The sequence below is a fragment of the Thalia democratica genome, chromosome 5 (assembly GCF_965202585.1).
Source record: "Thalia democratica chromosome 5, ktThaDemo2.hap1.1, whole genome shotgun sequence".
NCBI lineage: Eukaryota > Metazoa > Chordata > Thaliacea > Salpida > Salpidae > Thalia > Thalia democratica.
The window spans coordinates 67,582,602-67,610,233 of NC_139169.1; the positions used below are offsets into that span (position 1 = coordinate 67,582,602).

General features: G+C 26.9%; 1 protein-coding gene across 1 annotated transcript; it reads right to left on the bottom strand.

Annotated features, from left to right (window-relative positions):
* Nucleotides 1-1,050: 1,050 nt before the first annotated feature.
* LOC145836773 (general transcription factor 3C polypeptide 3-like) lies at nucleotides 1,051-23,440 on the bottom strand. The gene is made up of 12 exons (XM_082944545.1): nucleotides 23,260-23,440; nucleotides 9,162-9,303; nucleotides 7,425-7,435; nucleotides 6,390-6,673; nucleotides 6,187-6,305; nucleotides 5,081-5,156; nucleotides 4,183-4,365; nucleotides 3,254-3,435; nucleotides 2,811-2,952; nucleotides 2,293-2,400; nucleotides 1,738-1,866; nucleotides 1,051-1,302 (listed from the first exon to the last, which is right to left on the bottom strand). Exons 1-12 carry the CDS (start codon nucleotides 23,438-23,440, stop codon nucleotides 1,051-1,053), a joined length of 1,809 nt encoding a protein of 602 aa, XP_082800671.1.
* Nucleotides 23,441-27,632: the final 4,192 nt, after the last annotated feature.

Sequence of the window (27,632 nt, forward strand, 5' to 3'; positions counted from 1 at the left end):
ATTTATAAACGTATTGTTGCTTACACAAATTAGGTTTACATGTTTTTATAAATAGAGATTCTAAAACACTTAGGTGATAATCGTTACGAGCTTTTTTACTCTTTATTTTCGTAATCGTCTTTTTTTTTCGATTGACTAACAACGGACGATTCATAGCAAAATGTTTTTATCATATTCGTTTAGATCAGAGTAGTACAAAGCTGTATGCAATAAAGAAGTTTAATATGACTAATAATTTAATTTTGCATAAAAACATGATAAATCATAAGGTACATTTTGTAGTAGAAATCAATTTAGAACACTTATAAATTGAATCATTCAAGTCAACTTAAATATCGCAAACAAGTTCAAACTCACTTAAGAACCAAAAATACCCTACAAACTTGTAACTTTTTAAAAATTATACAAAAACATTCATATTTTTGATAGCAGATTGATAAAATAAAATTTAAAAGTTAAAAAAACTAACAAGATAAAGTTTCAAACTTTATAATACAAAACTTTAAAAATTTTAATTATAATGTTTTTAAGGCTTGTAATTGATTATATGTTATAAAAACCTACATTTTATGCAATAATGTAAAAAAAAGTGTCTTATTTCTAGATGTATAAATAGCATAAAAAAAAGTTAGTCATTATTTGAAATCATTACTGGTTTATAATTAGTTTTATTGTTTGAGACAGCAAACGAAGGAAAAATACAAATGTTTTTACTTTATACATTTTTATCAGTTTAAATTTTTAGTATTATAAAAAATCTAGGTATCACAAAATTATAATTTCCTAAAACTTCAATTTTCTAAACGAAACTTACAATATAGTAAATAACTTTTAAAATCAACACAATTATAAAAAAGAGTGAAAATCTTAAGAGCTCTTCTGCAAGCTTATCGAAGGAAAAAATCTAAAATAACTGAAGGTTTGTGCTTAATAAGAAAATTTTTCAAACGTCCTTGATAAAAGTAGGAATAAAATTCTACAAAAATTTACTAAAAAGGCATAAGCAGCAAAACAAACTAAAACCGTCAATTGAAATTGAGACGTGCAGCATCAAACGACGTTGTGTTTGAACAGCACGTAGTTGGCCATCGTGTGGTTGCCCGACTGCCGGTACATCAAGCTGAGGTTGAAGGCGATCTCGTGCCGGAGGTCGAAGCTGTCCTCGCACACCGCGTCGACCACAGTGGCAGGTGGTCCGCACTTCAACGCGTCCTCGTAAATGTGCACCGCAAAGTGGTTCAGCCCGATCTGGTGGAGGGCGCGCCCGATGTTGTACAGCGACTCCTGCTTGTTGTTCCGCAGCTGCCATTTCAAACATTATACAGGTTTGTTCAAGTTTTATTTGAAATATCAGCCTTTTCAGTTTATATTAAATAACATCATTACTGAAAGAAGGATATTTTGTTTACTTATCAAACAGAAGCTGACTCATGAACTTTCAAAAATTTTAAGTAGCTTTTATTGTTATTGAATGCACAAAGTTAAAATTATGTTTGCGGGTATTTATATCCGAATGAAATAAGTGCGGGTTAAAACTGTACTTACAAAAAACCTTTATATAGCTTTTATTAATCTTTAATAGTTAACCTATCAATGAAATATTACAAACAACTTTGTTTCATTAATTTCAAAAACGTCAGCTTTTAGACTTTATCAAAACAAATATTCTAGCAAGAAAACTAAACATTACCATTGAGGATCTTCAACGTAATAAACAGTCTATCAAAATAATCAAACCTGGCAATACTTGGCAAGGAGTGCGAAGGCTTGCGCGACATAAGTGTGCTTGTTACCGCAAGTTTTCTGCGTGAGTATGTGGCAGTAGCAAATTCCCACTATCAAATGCAGTTCCGGATTTTCTTGCTCCTGCAAGTAATCTTGTTATTTATCAGATAAGTTTATTCGATAGCAACGACGAAAGTTGGTTTAAAAAAGCTACGTACGTTTTCTAAATGAATCTAAAGACATTTTTAAACTGTAAAAGTATTACTTTAACTTACACATTCACTTCTTTAATACATTACACAAAGATACTATAAGAGTTTCAAAAATTTATGAATTTTAGATATAAGTAAAAGAACGAGTTTAAAAAACTATATACTTTTAGTTTTTCTCAGAAAAGGATTAAAATTGTTAATAACGTTTAGTTTGCTTATAATTACTTTTTGAAACTTTACTTGGTTTTTAATAAAATATATTAGTGAACTTTTATTATGTACTATTCTGTTTTTGATAACTAAAAATTATGAAAAACAAATAAAGTACAGATACATCCACAAAAAACTGACAAACTTCTTCTAGTAGTTCGATGTAATAATTAAGTGCAGGTCTGAAGTTATTAGATGCAATATCTCCATGAGCGAACATGCTTTGAAGCGGGTAAACTTTCTTATCTTGTACCTGTAATTGTATACTTGCTTTTCGTGAATGCTTTTAAAAAGAAAACAGATTAACCACTTTGTTTTGCTAGTAATTAAATTTGAAAATAACACTAAAACAACTTATCATTATTGCGAAAAACTTTAACTTACTCTGCAATTAAAAAGTGGTAAACATAACCAGTCATTAAAATAATACTTTACATTAGCACAAAACAAAAAACGTCAACATAAGTTTACTTACTATAAAGCGCATTATTGTTGTAAAAACAATAACTATTGGAATAAAATAATAGATAACCAATACTGGGATATAGACAGTATTCAATAAACACGTATTTATTATCTTAGATAAAAAAAACCTTAAACGCAAAATTTTCTGCCTTGCAATTAATAATACTTTTCTGCGAATTTTTTTGACACAATACTGACCGCCATGATTCTGTGGAGAAACCTGTGAGTGTTTTTGAGAACCTTCTGACTGTGAGACATCCTGGTGACCACCTGATTGAATATATTCCACACGTGGTTCTGCACCGACGACTGGTCCTCCTTCTTCGACAAGATCACCTTCCTTCAATTGATATACAACAGGTTTGTATGGAAACAATGTACAGTAAGACAGTGTTTGTATAAATGATGTTAGAATTTTAAACTTATATTTATAAAAAAAAAACAGTCTTTATTTCGGATGCCATTTATAAAAGCACTAAAAGTTTTAATACAGTTTTTAATTTAAAAATGTATACTAAAATCCAAAATTAGCTGAAAATACTGCTTGATAAGTTTATTTATGTTTGTAAAATTAAAATTTAATAAAAATGCAGCAAAGTATTCATTATATCAACAAAACAAATAACTTGATTCAAACAAACTTGAGTATTTTGTAGGCGTAATAGTACCACCCGCTCAACAGGCTGAACCTGAACAAAATAACTTCCAGCTTGCTTCTTGAAATTTTCGCGCGCGAAAAGAAGTTTTTCTCCTTCATAACGTGGTCGCTTATCAAACAGGCCTCCTTGTATCTTTTGCACGTGTTGAGCAGGTTCAGCAACTCCTTGATTGATAAGGTTGATTATATTGGTGGAGTCTTAGGTCGTAAAATTTTTTGTACTAAAGAAATAATATGCAGCAAAAATATTAAAATAGTTTGGAATCTTAAGTTGTAAACTATTTGTATTAAAATGGATTTTTTTGGTATGATTTAACCTTATGTTAAAGTTGAGCTTATCTCACGGCATACGAAGGTCCAGGCTTAAGCTTTTAACTTTGTCAAACTTTTAACTTTTTAATAATAAAAAAAAAATTATGCATCTATCTTAAATAAAAATTGTTTCAATTAAGAACTTTTGATAGTTTGAATTAAAAACCAAACATAAAAAAACTTTTATATATAATTTTCAAAAAAATTAAAAACATTGTTTTTTATAACTTTTTTATTTTACATATAAAGGTTTCTAATAACTAAAATAGTTTTAAAAAAATTGAACGTAAGCTTTACTAGTATTAATAACTTATTGTAATAAATTGCAGAACTTATAAAATCACTTAAAAAATTTTCACAGCATCAAAGCTCAAACATTAGTATGTATTACACAAAAATGTTTGTGTTTAATACTGATTTTTAAAAAGTTTTCTTCTTGACTGAAATTTTCCGTATAATTGAGCGTCCGGATAAGTGAATAAGCATTGTACAACTAAACTATTTTTCAATTAAAAAATTACACTCATATTTCAAACTCGCTTACAAGTGTCAAAAGCAAAACTAAAAGAGTTTCAAATACACTAGCGTTCTAAAACATACCTGTGAAACAGTATCAAAACAAACCTTGTAAAAGTCGATCCACTGCCTCTGCTTGAAGACCTGCCAGTCGGCTTTCAGGTACAATTCCTCGTCAATCCTCTGCTTGCCCGCCCTCTTGCAAGTCACTTTGATCTCGCCTGCGAACGGGTTGGTTGTTTTCCTACTTCGCTTCACTATTGACAGCTGAAAAATTTGAACGTTGAACCAGTTAATTTGTATTTATTTTAAAAGTTATTAAGTGCCCAGACAGTATGAGAAAATTAAAGTTTGATAATTCGGTAAAGACCTTGTAAATAATATATTTTTGTTTACACAAAGTAAAGTGAGAAATGAAGAATCAGCATGATATTTAGAAGATAAAATAAGTAATTTTTTTAAGAAAAATTTAACAGATAAAAAATAAAAGTTGCATTCAATATGGTCGTCAAAGGTTTTTCTGACAAAATTTTCTAGGTTTTCTAAACTTATTCCAGATATTTTAAATAACAATATTTTGGTTTCTTTTGGTTTGAAAGTAAATTTAAGGTAAACAACTGACTTAGAATGTATAACAACATTGAAAAGACACTGTAAATCTACTTAAAATATGTTAAAAAAGCACTTTATTATTATTTTCTTTTACTATATGATAGATTTTTGAAATATAATCGAAATTTAATTTCTTTGCATGTTAAGTTTCTTTAAAATTCCAGATTTTTTAATGATTTTTGTTCAAAATTCCAGATTTTCCAGGCTTTTCCCAGATTTCTCAAACTCCAGGTTTTTTTTTACAAAATTGTCAAATGTCAGGTTTTTTAACAACTCTGATACGAAAATAACCAAACAAAGTACTTTTATATTTATTGGAAAACAAGAAAACTGTCTGTACTAAGCAGAAAAAGTGCTAACTGAAATTAACCTCAGTTTTGAAAGTACTTTTCAGTCTGTTGGCGAGCATAATCAATACAACATCCGCTGCAGCTGCTAGCTTCTTTCTGTGATTAATCATGTTTATTAGCATTAAGGGTATAAGTTAGTTAAGAATTAATAAACATTTTTTTTACTTCCAGTAACTTTAAAAAAAAATAGTCTATCAGTTGGTATTAGTGATCTATCGTATCCTAATTTTGTGAATTGGTTTAAGCACTTATAATTGAGCAAAATATTTCTTTAATTTAAAATTTGCTTTAAAGCAGTGTTTCTAATAATATATGTATTAAAACTCTAGGTTTTCATAATTGGTTATAAAACTTCGGTGCAATTTTTATTATCAAGAAAAACATTCTACAAAAAAAAACATTTTTGAAAACATTTTAACTTAATAATTTAACCACAATAAAATAATCTACTGTAAAAAGTATTAATAATACAATTACAAAACAACTAATGTTCGGTTTTTTTCTATAGTTTCTACACATTAAGCGTTTCATCAGAACAGTAACAGAGTTAAAATAAACCTTTTTTAAAGAATCAAAAAATTTCACATTATAACGTTTCAAATAAATTTAAATAACTTCAGTTGGCTAATGCATTAGCCAACTAAAACTATTCCAATTTATTTGAAACGTCGTAATGTGTATTTTTTTGATCCTTAAAAAAATATGCTAACTTTGTTATTGTTCTGATGAAACTACAGTAAACAAACCGAACATTAGTTTTTTTTTTATTATTAATATTAATCTCTGCTTTCGTATCAAAAGATTTGGCTTTTATCGAATAAAAAAACAGCTCCAAATACTGTTTTAAGTACATAAGTAATCTTCTTAAAATTATCTTTTCCTCATCTAGATTTTATTATACATATTTATTAATAATTTTTAACTTTGCTAAAGCTAAACAGAACGTAAGGAAAAAATCAGACTTCAAATTAGGGTTTCATTATAAAAAAATACTATTTAATTTTAGCTAACGATTCTTAAATTCTATTTAAGCTGATAAAAGTGTTCTGGTAACTCGAAACGGCACAGCTTGACTTCTTAAACATAAAAACAAACGCGCTAACTTAACATTCAACAAATAACAAACTTTTTATTGGGATGCTGGCCCCACTTTTTGAAAACTTTGAACCTGCAATTCAGCAGCCTCATCTGGTCTTTCGGTGAAATTTCATTTTCATTCTCCTCTTTCTCAGCTCCATCTAGTGTCTAAAGTATTATCAAAAAATTAGACACTTCACAAAATCTCAAAAAGTTTCAAACAAAAGCAGACTAATTAAACAACCAAAACACCTCGATGGCGACGCGGTATTCCCCGGTGTCGAGCAAGATGGCGGCCAGCTCCAGCCTGATGTCGACCGAGTCCTCCGCCGATATCTGCAGGCACTTGAAAAAATTCTCCTTGGCGCTCTTGTAGTCGTTGAGCTTCAGCAGCAACATGCCCTTCAACTTGAACAGCTCTTTGCTGGTGGAAAAGTGCGCGAAGTGGTGGACTTCCAATTCCTCGATCAACCGCAACGATTCGACGTACTGGCCCGCTTCGAAGCACGCCACGCAAACACTTATCTGCACGTCCGCTGTTTGTCAGGAACTTGTTAAGCAGGGTTGCCAAAGGATTTTGGCAAGTTTTCTCCAGGTTTTCAAAATTTCTTCCAGGTTTCTAAAATTAGACGTTTTACGGTCTATTTTCAGTTTTTAAATTAAGTTTAAGGTAAAAAACTGTGCCTAATAGTATAACAACATTGAAAAGATTTCTAAAAGCTTCTATAAATTTGTTTTTTTATTAAAAAAAATTTGAAGATGACAAAAATGTTTATTTATAAGATAGATTATTTATTTGCAATTAAAACTTTACTACTTGACATTTAAAAGTTGTTTAAAATACCATACTTTTCAGGTATTTTTAGTGATTTTTACTCAAAATACCAGGTTTTTTTTCAAAATTACTCTAATTCAGGATTTTTCTTTTTTTTTTACCTTGAATTTTCAAATTACAAATTTTTCCTGGATTCGAGGTTTTTTGGTAACCTTAAAAAAGACATAACTTAACCCTCATATCTTTTAGTATATTAGTTTACAATAAAATTAAAAAATCTTAACTTTGCAGGTATTTTTTTACCTTTATATATATAATTATGTATACAATATTAACAACTAGTTTTTTTTTTTGCTTAATTTTAAATAGCACTATTTTTAATTTCAAATAGGCCACATAAAAAATTCAAAGTAAATTTTGAGATAAAAGCCAGCGAAGTTGGTGAGCTCAGTAAGTTCCTTAAAGAAAGAGCAAACAAATAACGCAAAAAAAAAGATTATTTCACTAAAAACCTATCTTCTCCCTAAAATACATTCTATTTTACAGAAAGTCCATTATCAATATTTAAATATTTTTTAAATACAAAAATATTTTCATTAAAAAAAAAATATTTATAATATTTTAAAAATTTCAACATTCAAAGTCTTAAAACTATATTAGGAACTATTCCTAAAAAATTTTGAGTCTTAAATTTTACAAATGAAATAAAAAAAGATAGATATTTTGTGATTTTAAAAATTCTGAGAAAATTGACAATGAAAAATTTGTAACTTTTTACAAAAAATAAAACATCTCAAAATTCTATAATTTTTTACAAAAAATAAAACATCTCAAAATTAAAATAAATTTTTATAATATCAAACAGTGGACTCATCACATGAAAAAGTAAAAATTAAGTTTTTGGAATTTTTCTTTGAAAATTTGTAGGTAGAAAGTCAAGGTTCTAAACTAAACTGTAAAAAGAACTATATATATATAACAACATTATTAATATTTTTTTAACATCTCTATCTACTTTAAGGTTTTTTTTCGCTAATAAGTTAAGGGCATAGGGGTGTCCGACATTTTTTTTTTACAAAAATAACATTGGACCTTATATGAAAGCTTAAAGTACAAACAACAAGCCAGTTTTTATAGAATTAAAAAAAATTATTTAACTTTTGAGATATTCTAATTTTCATAAAAAGTTTCCAATACAAATGAAAAATTGAAAGTTTTTCTAAGTCAATTTTCTTGGAAATTTAAAACATCACTAAAAACGTATCTTCTCCTTCATTTTTTGCGATAGAGACCTTAAATTTTCAGGAAACGTTCCTTTTGTAGTTTAAAAAAATTGAAAGTTGGAGTTTTTAAATATTAAAAAAATAACTTTAGATAAGAATAAAACAAAAAAAAATAGGTGGTTTTTTTTTTAATAAAAATTTTATTTTTCAAAATTAAAAAAACTTCAATCTTTTTAAAATTTAATAATACACTTTTTTAGAAAATTTGAAGAACATTGCTTTAAAAATGAAGGAGGAGATAGATTTTAAGTGAAATGGTCTTTTTTTGTGTTTTTAGTTTGGGCCTTTCATTAGAAACCTATTGATGTCACTGACTTTGACTGCTCATGTTTTTAAAAATACTATGAATTTTTTCAAACTGTTAAATTAAAAATGTCTGATAGCTCGGATAAAACTCTATAAAATAAGATCAACTTGTAAAAATCAAGGAGGACCCCCCTATGCCCTTAAGCTTATTGTGTAAGTTAAGAATATTTCATATTCTTGTAATAATTCATAAAACTTCGAAAAGTTGAAAAACAATAGTATCAAGTAGGGATGGGAAATGTATGACCTGTAGACCAAATCTGTTAGCAAACAGAAATATGTGGCTGTGAAGTATTTTTAGCTTTGCAGAAAACAAATAAAATTAAGCTCTTACTAACAATAACTATACAATTTTCTTTTAATTTATTTTTAGTACACAGTTGTTTTTAATGAACCAGTAATTTAAACAATTAGTTTCAAACATTTTTTTTTCTTTGTGGTTGTAAAAATATTCAAAACTACATAGCCCACTAAAACTGCTTTTTAAAAAGTCTAGCCAAAGAGAGAATTTTTTAAGTAAATTTGTTCTAATAACTAAAAAAGTTTTCCACCCTTATTACAACAGTACAAAACTTTCTTAGACAAAAATGTAGTATTTGTGCAAACCAACTATGATACATAAAAACAATGATAATATTTATTTGACAAAACAAAACCAACTTGTTTTCATAGGAAGTAGAACACATCTGGTTGTATTCTTGCTGCTCAGCATAAGTGTATGTGGAGCTGACAGGCTTCAATTCCAGGCTGACTTCTGTTGAGTGTGGCTCCTCTGCTTGTGAAACATCCATTTGTTCTTCACCTTCTTATTGATATTAAATTTATTAGATAAGTTTACTAACTATTCTTAAATTGCATTAGTAAAACATTTACTTTATACATTAGTATTTGTGTATATTGTTTTATTAAAACAACAATGATCAAATATAAAAAAATGTTTTTTCTAAATATTTAAACTGTAGTAGAGAATTTCTGTACAGTATTTTTCTCTGAATACTGACCACCAAAACTGTCAAATTTTGTTATTAAAACCAAGTGCATGCAGTTTTTGAAACAATAGTTCTAAGTGTACCTCTAATATATAAATACTTTAAATTATCAAAAATGTGTATTTGCTTTATTAAGAAGAATCTAAAAAATAATTGCAAACAAAAGGTATGCCGGCCAAAAAATTAGTTACCCCAAAATCACATATTTTTCATCTTAAACAGTAATAAAATCACTTATACATGTCCTAGACTTATACTTATTGATTTGGTCTTAAGACGTTTTTGAGACTTCTTTTCATGTAATATGACATCATAATCACCCTAAATACACAAACTTTGTCTGTAAAATAATGATTTTTGGAATATTGAAAAGCATAGCTGGTCAGTGATTTTAATAAGAAAAAATAATGTAAAACAAAAATTTCAGGTTATTTACTTACCTTTAAAAGTTTAGGTGATGTGGTGTGCATGTCAACGGGATATTTGATGTTGTAGTTCATTTAGCTTTAAGTGTTTAAAAAACCCTTGAATATTTATTTAATTAGCACACAACAAATTAATGAGATATTAAAAAGTTATGATTTATTATAGGCAAGATAATGTTGTATAGCATTGAACATTAAATTAATGATTGCAAAGTAAAGACTTTACAAATAAATAACATTGCAAAATAAAACAAAAATTGTATCATTTAGCATTAACACTTAACATTGTTGCAAATGACTGATACTTTTAGAAGTTTTTGCATAAAAATCTGTGTACACACAAGTTATAGTTGTGTGAGTGAGAATCTATTATAAAAAGAATTAAATTTTTTAGTATACTTGAACTTTGTTTCAAAAATACTCTACAGAGTTTTGTTTGTCTTGTAACATATGGACTTTGTGGCAATATAAAAGTAGTTATTTTTCAAACTCATTCATGAATATTTTGATAAGTGTGTCTTTATTTAGCATTCACTCACTATGCACAAAATGGTTTTTTTTATTTTCTACCTGCTTCAAAAAGTTGTTATACCAATGACTACAAAAACTGTATAGTTTTGGCAAATATGGCAAAACGATTCAAATTAAATAATAACTAAAATGATTTTGCAAAAGTTAAATTTAATGCTATTACCTGATGAGATAAAGGTAAATAAAATAAATCTTGTACAAATTGTTAAGTAATAAACATATTTAAAACAAAAAGAAAACAATTTCGTAAAATTAAGAGTTGAACGCTTATTTTATATGTCTTTATAAAGTTGTCAATGTAATTTATATGAGCTTAATGAATTACTGTAGCTTAAATATTAAACAATATGTTAAACCAGTTATCGCCAATGTAGTAAAAAAGGTAGAAACTACGAAAAACTTTAAAAAGAATGAATAATAAGAATGAAATTAAAACAGTTTATTTTTTACAAAAAAAAAAAGTTTAAGGTTTAACATTATGTAAAATAAAAAGCATTTTATGTTCGAAAAAGCTAAAAACAACCCTGCCATGCTAAGATAGTGTTTCAATTTGTAGTTTTTATGAATTCTCTAAAGTCTTACATTTTAATGTGACATCACAATAAAATAGTACTTTGCAAAATATTTTTTTCAATGAATATTCTTTTGAGAAAAGCACTTGTAGTAAAAACACCTTAGATGCTGTAGGTGTAAAGTAACTCTTTTTTTTTTCTTTTTTATACTGTTTATGTGAGCTTTGTACAATACTTAAGCAAACTCTATTTGATTGTCAATATTTTTGAAGATAAAACTTGATGATTGTTGCTCATTTTATCTTCTAAAACTCTTATATTTCTACATTGTGTGAGTAAGTTTAAGAACGCATTTGACCTAGTTTGGCATTCAACAGTCTTGAAAGTTTATGTTGATAATTTATATTGTTTTTCTCATGCAATACCTTTGAAGAAATTCTTTATTTAATCTTCTAGTTCATCACAGAATCATATATCTTTAATAATAAAAAGTGTGATAAGTTTTTATACTTACAAGTATGGCATGTACAGACAAGATCAATTGGCTTGAATGCACTTACTTGATGCAAAAAATCATCAAGAGGCTTTAAAAACTTGCATATCAGTCTTTAAAATCTTTGAAACATCATTATAAAGTGAAATAAGTAGAGAAAAATTCAAAATAATAGTTTGGCAACCAACAGTCTTGAAATTTATGTTGATAATCTATATTATTTTTCTCATGCAAAACCTTTGAAAAAATCTTTATTTTATCTTTTAATTCATCACAGAATGCATATATCTTTATTCATAAAAATTGTGACAAGTGTTTATACTACAAGCATGACATGTTCAGACAAGATCAATTGGTTTGAATGCACTTACATGATGCATTTAAAAAAAATCATCAAGAGGCTTCAAAAACTTGCATCTCAGTCTTTGAAATCTTTGAAACATCATTGTAAAGTGAACTGAGCAGAGAAATTCAAAAGAATTCTTATGAAAAATCTTTTGAACCTCTGTAAAATTTTTAATCTTCTAGCTTTTTTCAAAGGTCTTTATAAGTTGTAACTTTGGCTTTCTCCTACATCTTAAGATTAGGCAATGGATCACACTTTTTGGAATCTGATTAAAGATGAGTACCTACTACAGCAGCTGTTGAGGTTAGTTTGTTTTATAGTTAATTAGATTGTTTTAATTTGTGCAAAACTTAGTATTTTTGCTAGGGTTACCAGTTATAGTAGTTGAATAATCAGTAACAAAGTCAAGGTTTTTTGGATATTTACAATAAATCTTGATATTCTGTCTTAAAGTTTTAGATTTTCTATTTATCAATTGTTGAGTCCTTTTAATACTATTAAATTTTTTGAGTTCTCATGCTTGAATAACATTAAGCTTTAGATGTTAATTAAGTTTTGCACAAATTCATATTAGCTATTCATAGAGTTGTATCCTTGGTTTATAAACATATATTTGTTTTGTTGGGCTTCATTCTCCTAACATTACTAGGCTATCTTAAATTAAGAGAAAACTTAAAAAAGAATAAATAAAATCACTTAAAAGTAGCAACATTTGTGCTAAACTTTATATGCTTGTATGAAGAAGTTTTTTGTTCATGAATGAAGCCCAAAGAGACAGCAAGCTAATCTAAGTGTAGAAGTTTATTTACAACATAAAAATTAAGTTGTTTAGTTCTGATTGTATTAATGTAGTTTATACATTTATAAATTAATGATTTGTAATAAGAGTTACTTAAAGTGTGCATAAAAGATAAGTAGGAAGAGTAGTTATAAAACAAAAATGTCATTAGTTTCAAAGCTGTTTTAATTGTTATAAAGCTTTATTTATTCATTTTTTTTACAAAAGAAAACAGTTAAACCATATCAGGATTAGGTTTGCTAAAAAACAAAATGTTCCAAAGTTTTAAGTTTACACTCATATATTTACAAAGCAATTCACAGCAAGCAAAATTTAAAATTTGTTAGTGTAAATTTGTATGAGGTTTATTCTCACTTTTTTTTAATTTTTCTCTTCTTCTATCACTAACTTCTTTCTGTTCTTTTATCTATCAATAATTTCTTTTGTTCATATGTTTGCACTAATAAGCATTTATCAACAACTTGCTGTATTGTTTTTTATGTATATGACAAATGTAAAGACTCAATTTTGGTAATAGTATAAATATACAGCCATAAAGATTTCAAATGATGCAAGTATTTGACAAACTTTGAAATGAACTACAGGCTAATAAACATATGTTATTGACACAAAGTAGTATGGTTTAACTGTTTTAGTTTGTAACAATGTATTGAAATGATAAGTTCAAAGCATCAAACACCTTTAATTTGTATGCACATTTTAAGAAACACACAAAAAGTTGTCTGAGATCAGTGATTAAACAAAGCAATTAAGTAAGCATTCAAAGTCTATTAGTGAATATATAAAGTAAATTAAAGTATACTAGTTAGTAAGTAGTGATGGTAGTAACAGCGCAAACCTTTGTAATTATTAGATTGCTAAATAATTACTTTACAATGAGACCAATTTAACTATCATGGATAAACTTTAGCTTAATAAGTTACATGACAAGTAAAGTGATATCCTATAGTAGGAACAGTATAAAACTGAAGTTAACAAGAACATAAACTATTTTTTACAATTTTAAAGTTTTATTTGACAAAAATATAGTTACTACTTGAATCAAAGTAATTTTAACTGTTTAGATGAATCTCAAGTGGTTTTTTATTTTTGATTAATTTAAGTTTTATACTGTTTTTAAAAGGTTATCTAAGTAAAATAAATTTACATAAGCAAGTTAACTGACTATTGTTTAAATGTATACATAGAATACAGTTCAATCATATAAATAGATTTGTCAATGTACACATTTAAAAGGTCTGTAGTTTTTTTCTTTTTTTATTTGCTTTATTTTCTGTAATTAAAAAGTACACCTATCTATGAGGTTGATGAACTGTTTTCCATGTATATGTAAAACATTAGGTACTTAACCAGGATGATGTAGTATCTGTATTCATTTGTTTTTGGGTTTTAACCCTAACTTAAACATGTAGTTTTAACAAAATAAAGGCATCTATAAGGTACGCATTCTAAGTATTACGCACTAGTTTTTTAATAACACTTTCTCTGTTATAAGTAAAGATTTTCTTTAAGTACTACGCACCCGCATAAGGTACGCACTAAATTTTCAATAACACATTATTTGCATTAATTAAATAGGTTTTCTAAAATAATGTACGCACCCGCTAAAAGTACGCACTAAATTTTTAATAACACATTATTTGCATTAATTAAATAGGTTTTCTAAAATAATGTACGCACCCGCTAAAAGTACGCACTAAATTTTTAATAACACATTATTTGCATTAATTAAATAGGTTTTCTAAAATAAGGTACGCACTAAATTTTTCAGGCCCCCACCCATATTTTCAAAAATGGGGATTTCCCCAAACCGAAAATGTGATGAGATTTTTTGATGGAGATTATTTAAATTTATTTTTTAAGGCATTTCGCCGGCGAAAAATTTTTCATCTTTTCCTTTTCTCTTTTTCTTTACGGCCTTTTTTCTTGAAGGCCCTCTTTTTCTGTCAAATAGACCGTGAGTAGCGTAACTGCCAAACGAATATACGTTTATGCGTTGTATTTGTACGGTCTTTATCTGTTATCTTTTACTAACCTTGAGCTTATGTGATCTAATTCATTGATGTGAAACCATTAAAGGCCTGACGGTAATATCAGTTATAGTTTTTCAATTATGACTGAGTGGTTTTATGTTTATGAGTTTGAAAGTTAAGTTTAAGGTAGCGGACAAGACTAAGGGCAGGCCGGAGAGATGACAGGTGCGAAGCACCGTGTCATCGACCGGCCGTAGCCCTTTGTTTTTTTTTAATTCTTGTCCTTTAGGCCCGGTTACTCTGCTGGTCGGCACCACCTTTAGTTATGACTTTGATGTACGAGTAAGTGTGCTAGTACTTCTAAGTCATAACTAAACTTTAACTTAACTAGAAGTTATAAGATATCACAGACTAATTTCACTCTCCAGTGTATGAAAAATAGAAATCTTTGCAATCATTGTATGTAGGAGATTTATGTAATTTAGATAGAAACAGTGCTCTAAAGTTTTACATTTCCCATTTACGTCTTAGTTTGTATAAATAAGTTTGGGTCATCATTTAAACTAGACACCAACAAATTACTGTTTTTGTCCACAATCTTCTATTAATTTTGTGATATTTTCAACGTTTACTTACACACAATTATTACGTCATAACCCGGTAGTTTCATACAGTATAAACTTAGTAATTTTTAATAACACTATAATATATGCATACTATGTATTGGATTGTAGATTATTAAGTTTTGTTTTAAATTGCTCTATATTTTTAAGCTAAGTAAAGCTTATACATTAATTAATACAGACATAAAAAATATTGCATAAAGTGTATCAAATTAAACTAATAGATTTAAATATTAATGGCAATCAACTCTCAATTTTTTTTTTATTGCTGCGTTTAACTATATACATAATGGCAGTTACCAGCTCTGTACTTTTAATAAATTAGAACAAATACCGTTACGCCAACTAATTCTTCTTTTGAGGTAATTATCTTTAGTTATTTTTCAACTAAAATTGTTTGAAATTATTTTTAAGTTATGGTTTAGATTGGAAAAAAATTGTTGGATTAGGTGTCAATTGTTTTATATTCGTGATTAAATATACCTTATTCTAACAATATTGAAATTAGATCCAATTTTTCTTTTAGTTGGTAGTTCATTATTTTGTTCGTATTGTTGTAAAGTTAATTAAAAGTTTGTTTAAAAAATGTTCTCTCTGGTTTCTCTAAAACTAAAAGCGTTTGTTTGTGAGTTTAAAACGTTGTTACATGTCTATTTTGTTGTTTCGTAACTTAATTCTACTTCTAGCCCACTACAGTCAATTATTATCAATCATCATCTTGTTGTGCTGGTTTGTATGATTATTTCAACTCTTTGTCTCAAACAATACTTATTTAATCTTCAAGTAATGATTACAGTTAAAATATACTTCCTATTTAAAAGCTTTTTGAGTTATTAAGTTAGTTTCATGATCTATATCAATTTTATTTAGGTATGCAAGCGTTACACGTGACTTTTTTAAACTGAGTGCATCTTAAACTAAAAATAGCTATTTTTTAAAAGCTTGAATATTATTATTATATTGTAAATATTCAATCCAGAAGCTATTTTAGTTTTGAGGTCTTATTTTGTTACCTTTGAAAGTAATTTTTGTAGTGCCATTTAGGAATTAGATACACATTCAGTTTCTAATAATAATAATCATATATATCATAATAATAAGCTCTAATCAAAATAACTATCAACTTTTAATATTTGATCTATAATTATCATCTTGTTCCGCTGTTTTATATGATTATTTCTAATGTTATGTTTTAAACTATTTACATTTAACTTTAAATGTTTAAGATTAAGCTGTTCATTTCAAGGTAACCTGCCAACTAGGTACGCACTATGACCAACCAGCAGTGCTTACCTAGGTCTTTAATTTCGGTCTTTAACTACCTACATTCAACCTAACACAAACATGTTTATTATGTTTGTACATTTAATAATATTTAAACAGTACTCTTTATTTATTAAACTAATACTTGTTTCTGTGAAATGTTAAAAGAAAATAAAGAAGTAGTACTGGTTGAATTTATTTTTATTATATTTTCCAGTGAACTTGTTTCGATAGGATCTTTATTAGCAAACGATTAACTTTAAATTTTAAATAGTTTATACATTTAGAAATATTTTCTTGTTTCTATCAAGTAGTAATTGCAACTCAAATAAACATTTCGATAAACCTAAAAACTGTTGATATTTTTAAATAGTGAAGACTTTTTGTCTATGTAAAATGAATGGTAAAATTTGTCTCTTAACTGTAGAAATGCCTTACTTCTGCCTTACATTCTTTATTATCTTTTTTTTCATATACTAGTTTAAATATAGGTCAACTTAATTCTTGTCATCAAAATTGTATTTTGAATTAAACTATGTCAAATTCTTTGGGAATTTTAATGTATTTAAATTCGGCCTTATAAAACCTGTTTAACTAATTTTATATTTATCTCTACAGTTAGGACACTTCACTAAATTTCTCTGCTATACTCCTGCATGTAGATGTATACCGTAACTAACTCTTAACTAAAATAATTTATTGCTTTAAACAACAAGTCGTCTTTACATTAATACAACCTAACTATGTATCGACAAATAATATTTTTCATCTCGGTCTTTAAATGTAGATCATCAGTTTAGTTGTAGGTATAAAAATAAAACTTATTGGTTCACATTTTGTTATTAGTATTTTGATTTGGTGCAGCATTATTTATCTGTATTTGATATAGCTGTATTTTATTACATTCCCTTAATATTTTTAAAATGAACTAATCTTCGAACTACAGTAAATTATTATTAATTTCTTATTAATTATCATCTTGTTGTGTTGGTTAGTATGATTGTTTAAATCTTATGTCTAAAGTACATTTTAGATAATGTTTCATGTTCTTTTGCTTTAGATTGCTCTATACTGTATAGAAGGGGTCGACAAACTGCGGCCCTCAAAACCAAAATTTTTTTTATACAGTATATTTCTTAGCTTTTCGTAAGTAGCGTACAAGATATTAAAGTTAAAGCTTTTTGATTTTTTGTCAAATTCAAATACTATTTCAATAGCAATAATTAACCAGTAATTGTTTAATTGCACAATATTATTGTCCACCTTTATTCAGTTAAACTTGTCTCTATAATTCTTTATATTTATAATTTTTTTTTATTTCTTGATTTAATTGTACTTAAAAAAAAATTAGTTTAAAAGTGATTCCTGTACTATGTTTTACCCATGATTTTTTTTACCTTAACAAACTAAAGTTAGATCCAGTAATATGTTTTTAGTTAACACTTCGTTGTTGTTCTGTAAAATAATTCTAAAGTTTATTTAAAAACTACTCTACGGGTTCTCTTTAGTTAATGATGTTTATTTATAAGTCTAGCTTATTATCGTACTTTTTTATTTCGTTGTTTAGTTCTGCTTCTTGCCCAAGATTAAGTAAAGACTGAAAATAATTTATATACTTTTATTTAAAATGTTTTTTATATGTCTTGGAAATCTTATATGGTTGTTAAAGGTAGGATAAATATTGATTTATAAATGAATAAAACTCTTTGAATAAATTATACATTTCACTTTTAATGACATCAAAATTTGTAATTTTCGTTAACATATTATTTATTATAGCCGTAAAACTTGTTAAACTTTTGTTTAACCTGAACTAAAAGCATTTGTTTTTGAGATTTAATGCTGTTTCTTATTTAATTCTCTGACTATTGATAAGCATTCTTGTTTTACCAATTAACTAAATGTTCTTTATTTCTCGTTCTAAAATGAAGTTCTGGGCTAAGTTTAAACATTGTATCAACTAATGATTTGTTTTACCTTCCTCTCAACAAAGTTAAAATTTGATTCATTCTTATAGTTTAGATAAGATTACTTTGTTTTCTTCTTATAGCTGTGAAATTGTTTAGAAAAATGTTTCTCTTGAAGTATAGGTTTGGTTCGTTGTTATAGTTTTAGTTTGTTGTTACGTAATTTAATTATACTTTTAGAAAAGTTAAGTAAAGACTAATGGTTTATTGTATCTAAACAACACTGAAATTTGATTCGTTTTTATATTTTGGGTTGTAGTTTCATTGTTTTGTTCTTATTACTGTGAAATTTTTTTGCATTGCAAACAGCGTGTTATACTATTAAATAAGGTTGTTGGATGGTTTCTTTTTAAATAAGAATAACAGTTTAAAGCTGCACAACTTTTTGCTAATTTTCTGATGTATCTAACTTATGTCTCAAAGTCGTACTATTTTTTTGTATACACATATTTTTTGTTGAGAAACAGAATATTTTTTTTTATCTTAACCACAAAATCGCAAAATATAACTAGTTTGAATTTTAGTTAATCATTTAATAACCTAAAGCTTTACAAAATTTAATTGGTGTTGTTATATCATATTTTCTTACACCTGTATTTCTTACTTCATGTTTATAAGTATAGTTATAGGGTTTTTAACTGAGTTTTAACTTAGATCTTAAAACTTGTTTAGTTATTTAAACACTTATTGTAATTTTCTTTGGAGTACCTTACTGTTTATTTGTTTGATGATTTCATATTTAGTATTTATTTGTAAATGTGTCTGATATTCTTTAGTACGACGAATTATACTCCTATTATGATATTTTGAACTTTTTTAAGCCTGTAAAAGTGTTTAAGCCTTTTTTTCAGTTATGAGGCTTTTATAATATTAACTTTACTTTCTTCATCAAACTGAACATGTTATTTTATTATAGTTACTCATTTTTATGATACTGTTAATGGTTTACAGGTTATAGGAATCTTAACTTAATTCCTCTAATGAGTTGTCATACTTAATTTATCAAGTTTGTTTTGCATTTTCTTAATTTTGCTTAAAAACTTAGTTTAACTTTTATATTGAAGATAAATTGAATTTCTGAAATATTAGAGTATTTTTATTCGTTTAAATTTGTTTTCTTAACTGAGGTACTTTTCTAAATTTGCAGTTATCTTATAAGTACTGAAACATAGTTTGTTAAACCTTATTTTTAATTAATGTGTATATGTCACGCCAAACTCCTGTAAGTAGAATATTAGAATAACCGTCGTTTTTAAAAAACATAACCTTATTGTATTGCTATTTTAAAATCTTAAACTTCAGCAAAGTTTAATAATGAAAAGTAGAGTTAATATTTTTTTTTTCTTAACATTTTGATTTGTTCTTCTTAATAAATTGTTAAAATCTCTCGGTGTTCAGATTTCAATCCAGACTATAAAACTTAAAACATTAAAAAAAACGTAAGTGCACTAAATAACAAAATTGTAAGACATCAACAGTGATGTACAGAAAATGTAGTACAAAAGTTTTCAATTTGTAATAAGAATTTTGTTTGGTTTCGGCATAAGCCCATCAAATCACCTATTTTGTTAACTTTTTATCTGTTCAACTACAGTTAAGTTGTAGTTTAAATATAGTTTGAAGCTTTCTCTACCTTTTTTAGACTTTTTTCTGATTAAGTACTATGCATTTTTCAGCTTTAATTTTGTTTTTTACGTACTTTTCAAAGTTTTGTAGTCTGGCTTACTTTTATATGTTGTTAATTTTGTTCAGATTAATTTTTTGTATCCTTAAAGTTAGGAAAAATAGCTTAAATCACATCATGTCACGCCAAGCAAACTCCTTGGCTTAAAATATAATTATATATAGTTTTTGATTCTAACTGTTTCTTTATTGGTAAAAATATTATTTCAAAGTTTAGTTTTATTTTTACTCGAGTTTCTAGAAGCTAACGCCGTTTTTAACAGTGAAATCCCTTACTTTATTGCTGATTTAAAAACTAAAACTCTCTTGTTCAAAAGTGAATGGTAGAGTTGCTATTTTTTTATGATATTTTAATTAACTGTTCAGATATTTGTCTATAATGTAAAATTACTAAACAAAATATTTGAAATAAGTTACGTTTGTTCAAAAAAAAACACTAAAAACCCAAGTTGTATAACAACAACAGTAATATACAGAAAAAGTAATACCAAAGTTTATTCCCATGTACTTTTAAGTTTTTCTAATTTGTAATAAGAATTATGTTTGGTGTCGCCATAAGCCTATAAACTCCTTTTGTTTATGTAGTTTTCTTATTTAAGTTTACCTTAAAACATAGTTAGCTTTCTTTGCCTGCTTTTTTGGTTGATTTTTCTATTTTCACCACTAATTTCCTTTTCTTACTTGCGTGAACGTACTTTTGATAGTTTTGTTTTCTGGGTTGCTTTATTGTGTTGCCATACTATGTTGATTTTGTTTCACACAATAAATTTGTTGGTCATGTATTTTTATTTTGATACATAAATGACATATTTATTTCTTAAAACAATAATTTTTATTTGTGCAGTTACAAGTTTTGTTCTTACCTTTGTTTTATTTTTGTTTGCATTCAACATTATTTTTATATCTTTCTCAGGTTCTATTGTATGTTTTTGAAAACTTTATTTCTTGTATTAACCATATCTCATTTGTTGTCGAATATACGTTGTAAATTAAGCTTGAGTTATTTTTTTGTACATCTTAAAGCCATTTTATAATCTTTTTTGTACTTTTTGATTTTAGATACTCTTAAGCTTTAATTTGACAACTTCTGAGATTTTTATGTTTTCAATCTCGTTAAATATTGAAATCATATCTGTGATAAATCAGTAATTAGTTTGTTGTGCTTTCTAAAGATTTTTGTTCTTAAATTAATTTAAACTATAAGTTTTTAAAACACTTAATTACTGCCATCATATAATGAGCAAGTATTTAAAATACAAAGTTTCATATTCAAACTGTGGTTTCTAGTATTATAAACTGGATATTTATTACAAATTATGTATATTTGTAGTAAATAATCCTGATATTATACTCCAAATCAAGTTCAACAATACTATGGAACTAATTCAGAGTGACATTGTTGTTTTACGTTGTTGCTAAAGGTTTCTTGAATTAATCTTATTTGTACGTTGTATCGTCGCCTGTTAGAATTCCATGTCTAAAACAATTTTTATTTTGTGTAATTTGCATTAGTTTTTTGCCTAAAATATAACAAGTTTAAATACACTATTTTAGGGTTTTTGTAGCCGTTTAGATTTCACTTTACTTTGCTTTTGCTAAAAAGTTTAATTGAATTACTATAATCAGCTGAGTAACTTTTTTTTTGTATATATGCTAACTGTCACTTTTTTACATCTTTCAAAAATACGTAGAATATTTAATAATTCTTTGATTACTGATTGAGGTTTATATTCAACACGCTCGATATAGTTTTTACAATGTGTTGTGGATATTAGTAACAATTGCCAATGGACCATAACTTTTTATCTTAACTAATGTTTAAAAACTTGGTCTTAGTTTTATTTTCACTGCTTATAAAATGATTATTTTATCATTAAAATTAATCTTAGATCTTTATTTGAATTCATTTTATGTACCACGTTCTTATGCAATTTTTTTAACAAATCCAAAAAAGAGAATTTCTTGTAAACTGTGTCCAGTATACAAAATTAGGAAAATATAGAATACTAAGTAGAGTGACGTAATAATTAGAAATGACATCATGATTGATAGTATACTAGTTTTAATAGTATCTAGCTTGTATTAATACTAAAAAAACTTATAAGTTTTCCAACATTTGGAGAAATACTTGACATATGTATAGCCTGACAACTGTGCTACATTTTACTAAATACGACAGTTAATAAAAACCTCATTTAGATAAAACAAGTACTGTTAAGTAAGGTTGCCATATTTTTAAAAATTGATTTTGTACTAATTTCGAATACGTTTGGTTTTAGATGATTGAATTCTGGCAACTACGCTTTAAAGCTTCAACTTGAAAGTTTTGGTTTGTTGCCTATGTTGCCTAAAAATAATAGTCGAGTTGAATATCTATTTATTTTTGTCAAGATAGTTAAAAGTTACTTTTTTTGTTGAAACCTTTTTTCGTTTAAACCTTTAGCAAAATTATACTTATTTCCGATAGGGAGAGCTAGTTCTTACGAATTTTAGAACATTGTGAAACAATGTGAACAGTCTAACAGCCATTCAGTTTTTAATAACTGCAATTGTACTACACCTGATGAGTTTGTAATTCAACAGCTTCTGTTTTTATTGATTATGTTAACCTAATATACTCCTATTAGTTTTATAAGGTTAAGAGTCACTTATAAGTTTTAAACGATAGTTTTTATGAGTAACTAACTAGTACATTTTATATTCAAGCTAACTATAACTTTAGCTGTTAAACTATGAATTATAGTTAAAAATATTATTATATCAATAGCTGACTTATACTAACAGTTTTTAAATGATTAAAATATACTTTAAGAGGCTGACCCTGTTTTCCATTTGTTTTAATTCTTATTTTAAATCAGTATTTAGTTTATATTTGTTCATAATTAAAGTTTTCAATATTATAAGTGTTCAAGTCCGCACACCGGCACGATTTTTGGTAGAGATTAACTGTTTTTTTAAATTGATATTCTGTGAGCTATTATAAAAATAAGATAATAAACAATAAAACAACTTTGTTACTATGATAAAGATCATGTAAAGATTGAAATATTGTAAACAATATTGTAGTTTAACAAATGTTATCAAATTCAACTCGTGATCTCGGAGTATATTCAGTATATTGATTTGCTTTTTTCTTTTGGGCTTATGTATCAACTGAGCTTGATGTACTCCAGGCTACTTAGGTCTCTAGCTTTATTTGAAACCACCTCTGAAAGAGATTCGGCAGTTTCGACAGGAGCCAGACTCGCAATAGCTTCGGGCCCATCTTTATCTTTAGTTGCTACCTCTGTCTGCGACCGAGTGCGAGAGGGTTTAAGAGCTAATAGCCTCTTCATTTTACTTATAAGATTAGTTTAAATATAGACTAACAAGTATCTATATGCTTTATTATACAACAAAATAAAAGGCACATTAAGAAGTGTTTACTACTTTCTAAGGCTTCTTGCAGTTCGCGATTCTAGTTGTGCTGTAACAAATGGTTGCTCGTACAGTTTACTGGTTCAGAACGTAGGGACTTATACTTCCTCGTTGACACCGGCTGAAGAGCGCGCGAGATGAAAAGATACAATATTGAAATTAAGAAGAGAAAGATAGATGCAATAAGTTTATGCCACCGAATGTGTGGGCTTATACGTAGAGTTCAATGTTCAAATTGACCCAAACTGGAATTTGTTGCTGGAGGACAGTTTGTCTGCTACAGTATGAGTAAACTTATGAGTATGGCACGTTAACAACTCAAATCGACGTTGCTAAAGTAGGAATACAAAATGTGTATAGAACAAGGTATAAAAACTACGAAGTTATGAAGTAAAGTACAAAGTAAATGTTTTAAAAAATAAAATACTTGAATAAGAAGGTTTTGGCGGAGATCATCTAGATTTTCCAAGATGGCAGCTTATGCTCAAAGCGTCAAGAGAGGTTTTGACGAGGATCAGCTAGATTTCCAAAATGGCGGCTTACGCTCAAAGCGCTAAGTGACGTGAAGCTGCTTTCTTCTTGACATGAAGTCGGTAAAACTTGCTATTTCATTCGCTCGGCTGCTTATGTACACCTCGATTAAATAACTGATTCCTCATGATCAAGTTCCACATGATAAATATACTAATCATTATGAATATAAAGTTTAATTTACCTCAAGTTAAACAATTTACGAAATACCCCATAATCAAGTATCACAAAATATACTTGAAATTTAAATTAAATTACAAACGAGATTCATTCAAATTGCACCAGGCATTATTTTTTTGATAACAGTATACTAATCATTATGAATATAATGTTTAATTTAGACCTTAAGTTAAACGAATTACGAGAAGCTCAACAATCAAGTATCACAAAGTATAACTAAAATTCAAATTAAATTACAAACGAGATTCATTCAAATTGCTATGAGCACATTTTTATAATAACGTAAATCACGTGAAAGTATTGTGTTAGACAAACAATAGTTTTTTTGTAAGTATATTTGAAATGAAAAGTACAATAACCATTTATAATATAGTTATTTTTAAATTAACTTACTTTAAATTAAAGTTTTTTGTTAACGTATTATTGAAGATTTATGTTTGAATAAGATTTATTATTTAAGCGCTGACGAGGTTTTTGACCAAAACATAGTTTGCATGATATAATCTTGAAAGAACAAATACATTATTTCTCTTCTAGTAGTTAAGATCTCTTTATTTGTTTTATAAAAATCGAAGCATATAATATTATATTAACATTATATACTAGCGTTGAGGATCAATTTAAAATTGATGTGTAATTCAGCAATTATTAAGCTGTTCTGTGAGCGGGAGGTTGTGAGATAGAGTCCACTATTCACAGTTTGACCCTTCGTGCAATTTAGACCCGTTCCCAAAATAACTACGTACAACTTGGCTTAAATGTAACTAAAAACATTGAAAATAGAAATCAATAGTGTTATTGGTAAATCTTCAGACACTTTCTCTCGTTTAACTGCACTAGTTTAAAACATACCAGTTAGCTATAAATCTTTTGCACAGCAGTTTTGTTAAAATGTTCGAAATTCATATAAAACGAACTTAAACTGTCAAAGTAATGGTTTATAAGGTCGATCAAAACATTAAAATCAAATTTGATATTTTTTAGGTAATAAAATTTTTTAGAGACATATAAAACACTCGTAAAACTTTTGTAAAACATATATTTATTACTTTGAAAATAATTTTAAGCACACGTTTATTATTATATTTTTTTGATAAAAATTTACTAACCATTATAAATATAAAGTTTAATTTACCTCAAGTTAAACAATTTACAAGATACCCCATTATCAAGTATCACAAATAAACTTGAAATTTAAATTAAATTACAAACGAGATTCATTAAAATTACTTTAAGCAAATTTTTTTTAATAAAAATATACTAATAAAAATATACTAATAATTACAAATATAAAGTTTTATTTAGACCTCAAGTTAATTCAATTACGAGAAGCTGAAACAATCAAGCATCACAAAAAAAACTTGAAGTTTAAATTAGATTACAAACGAGATTCATTCAAATTGTTTTAAGCACAATTTCTTGATAGAAATATACTAATCATTATAAGTATAAAGTTCAATTTAGATCTCAAGTTAAACGAATTACGAGAAGCTCGACAATCAAGCATCACAAAAAAAAACTTGAAATTTCAATTAAATTACAAACAAGATTGATTCAAATTGCTTTGAACACATTTTTATAATAACGTAAAAGTGTTGTGTTAGACAAACAATTGTTTTTTTGTAAGTATATTTGAAATGAAAAGTACAATAACCATTTATAATATAGTTATTTTTAAATTAATTTACTCTAAATAAAGTTTTTTTTTAACGTATGATTGAATTATTATGTTTGAATAAGATTTATTATTTAAGCGCTGACGAGGTTTTTGACCGAAACATAGTTTGCATAATATAATCTTGAAAGAACAAATACATTATTTCTCTTCTAATAATTAAGATCTCTTTATTTGTTTTGTAAAAATTGAAGCATGTAATGTTATATTAACATTATATACTAGCGTTGAGGATCGATTTAAAATCGATGTGTAATTCAGCAATTATTAAGCTGTTCTGTAAGCGGGAGGTTGTGAGATCGAGTCCACTAGTCACAGTTTGACCCTTCGTGCAATTTAGACCCGTTTCCAAAATAACTACGTACAACTTGGCTCAAATGTAGCTAAAAACATTGTAAACAGAAATCAATAGTGTTATTGGTAAATCTTCAGGCACTTTCTCTCGTTTAACTGCACTAGTTTAAAACATACCAGTTGGCTATAAATCTTTTGCACTAACTTAGTTTTGTTAAAATGTTCGAAATAGAGATGAAACGAATTTAAACTGTCGAAGTAATGGTTTTTAAGGTGGATGAAAACATTAAAATTAAATGTTTTGTTAAGTAAAAAGTTTTTTTAGAGACATATCAAACTTTCGTAAAATTTTTGTAAAACATATGTTTAAAACTTTAAAAATAATTTTGAGCACACGTTTTAATGTAATCATTTCGGTCTAAAATTTTAACTGTTTAAAGTAGTTATTAAAAGGTTTATTACAGTATATAAGGGTTTAATTATAAGTTTTCAATAATACTATATAGTAGAATAGTTTTCGAAAAAGTTTCATCTATAATGTATCTCATTAAAGTTGTCTGGAATAATATTAACTGTAATTTTAACGACAAGATGTGTTTAACTGTCAACTTACAACTAAGAAAAAATCTCGAGAATAAATTAATAACCTATTACAAACCGTCTATTTTATAAGCTAAAACTCGTTACTCAAACATTTTATTGCTAAAAGCTACCAAATTAAGTTTTAATTTGACCAATCAACTAACTAAAGTATTTGGTTATAGAATACAGACAAATAAGTGTTACGTTTAAGTACCTCTCTATGTCATAAGTGTAATATTTTAGTTTAATACCAATAGCTAATTCTACAAATTATTTCACAAGTGCAAATATCTAAAGTTTTAGAGATACAAAATATTTATTAGTTACGATTTAATTTTTGTACTTATTTAAAAAAAGTTTATTAGTTACTACTCTTGTATAGCAGAAAAAATGTACTTTGCACAAATAATTTAGTTTTACAAACTTTTAGCTTAATTTTTTTTTTCTCTTCTTAAAATTATTTAAAAACGTTTTGAAATTAGTTTTAAGTTTAACATTTAAAAAAAATAATTTTAAGCTAATAAACTATGGATCCGCTTGCGATTTGGAACTTTTTTTTTTAACCGATAACCTTTAGTTATCTCTTTGCTGCATTTTTAATTTTTATCAAACTCACATCTAACTAGTTTTTTGGTAAGCACTAAATACATCAGAAGATTTCTTTTATTTATTTTTCAGCTATAAAATACTAAGCCAATAATAAAAAGCTTTGTTTTTAATCAAATGTTTATATTGTTAATAACTTTTCAGATCAACACATATTTTTTATATGCTCATCCATGTTAATACCATGGAAAACCGTTCACAAAACACTAAACTGTCTTCCGTATTTTTATTTAGAAATATAC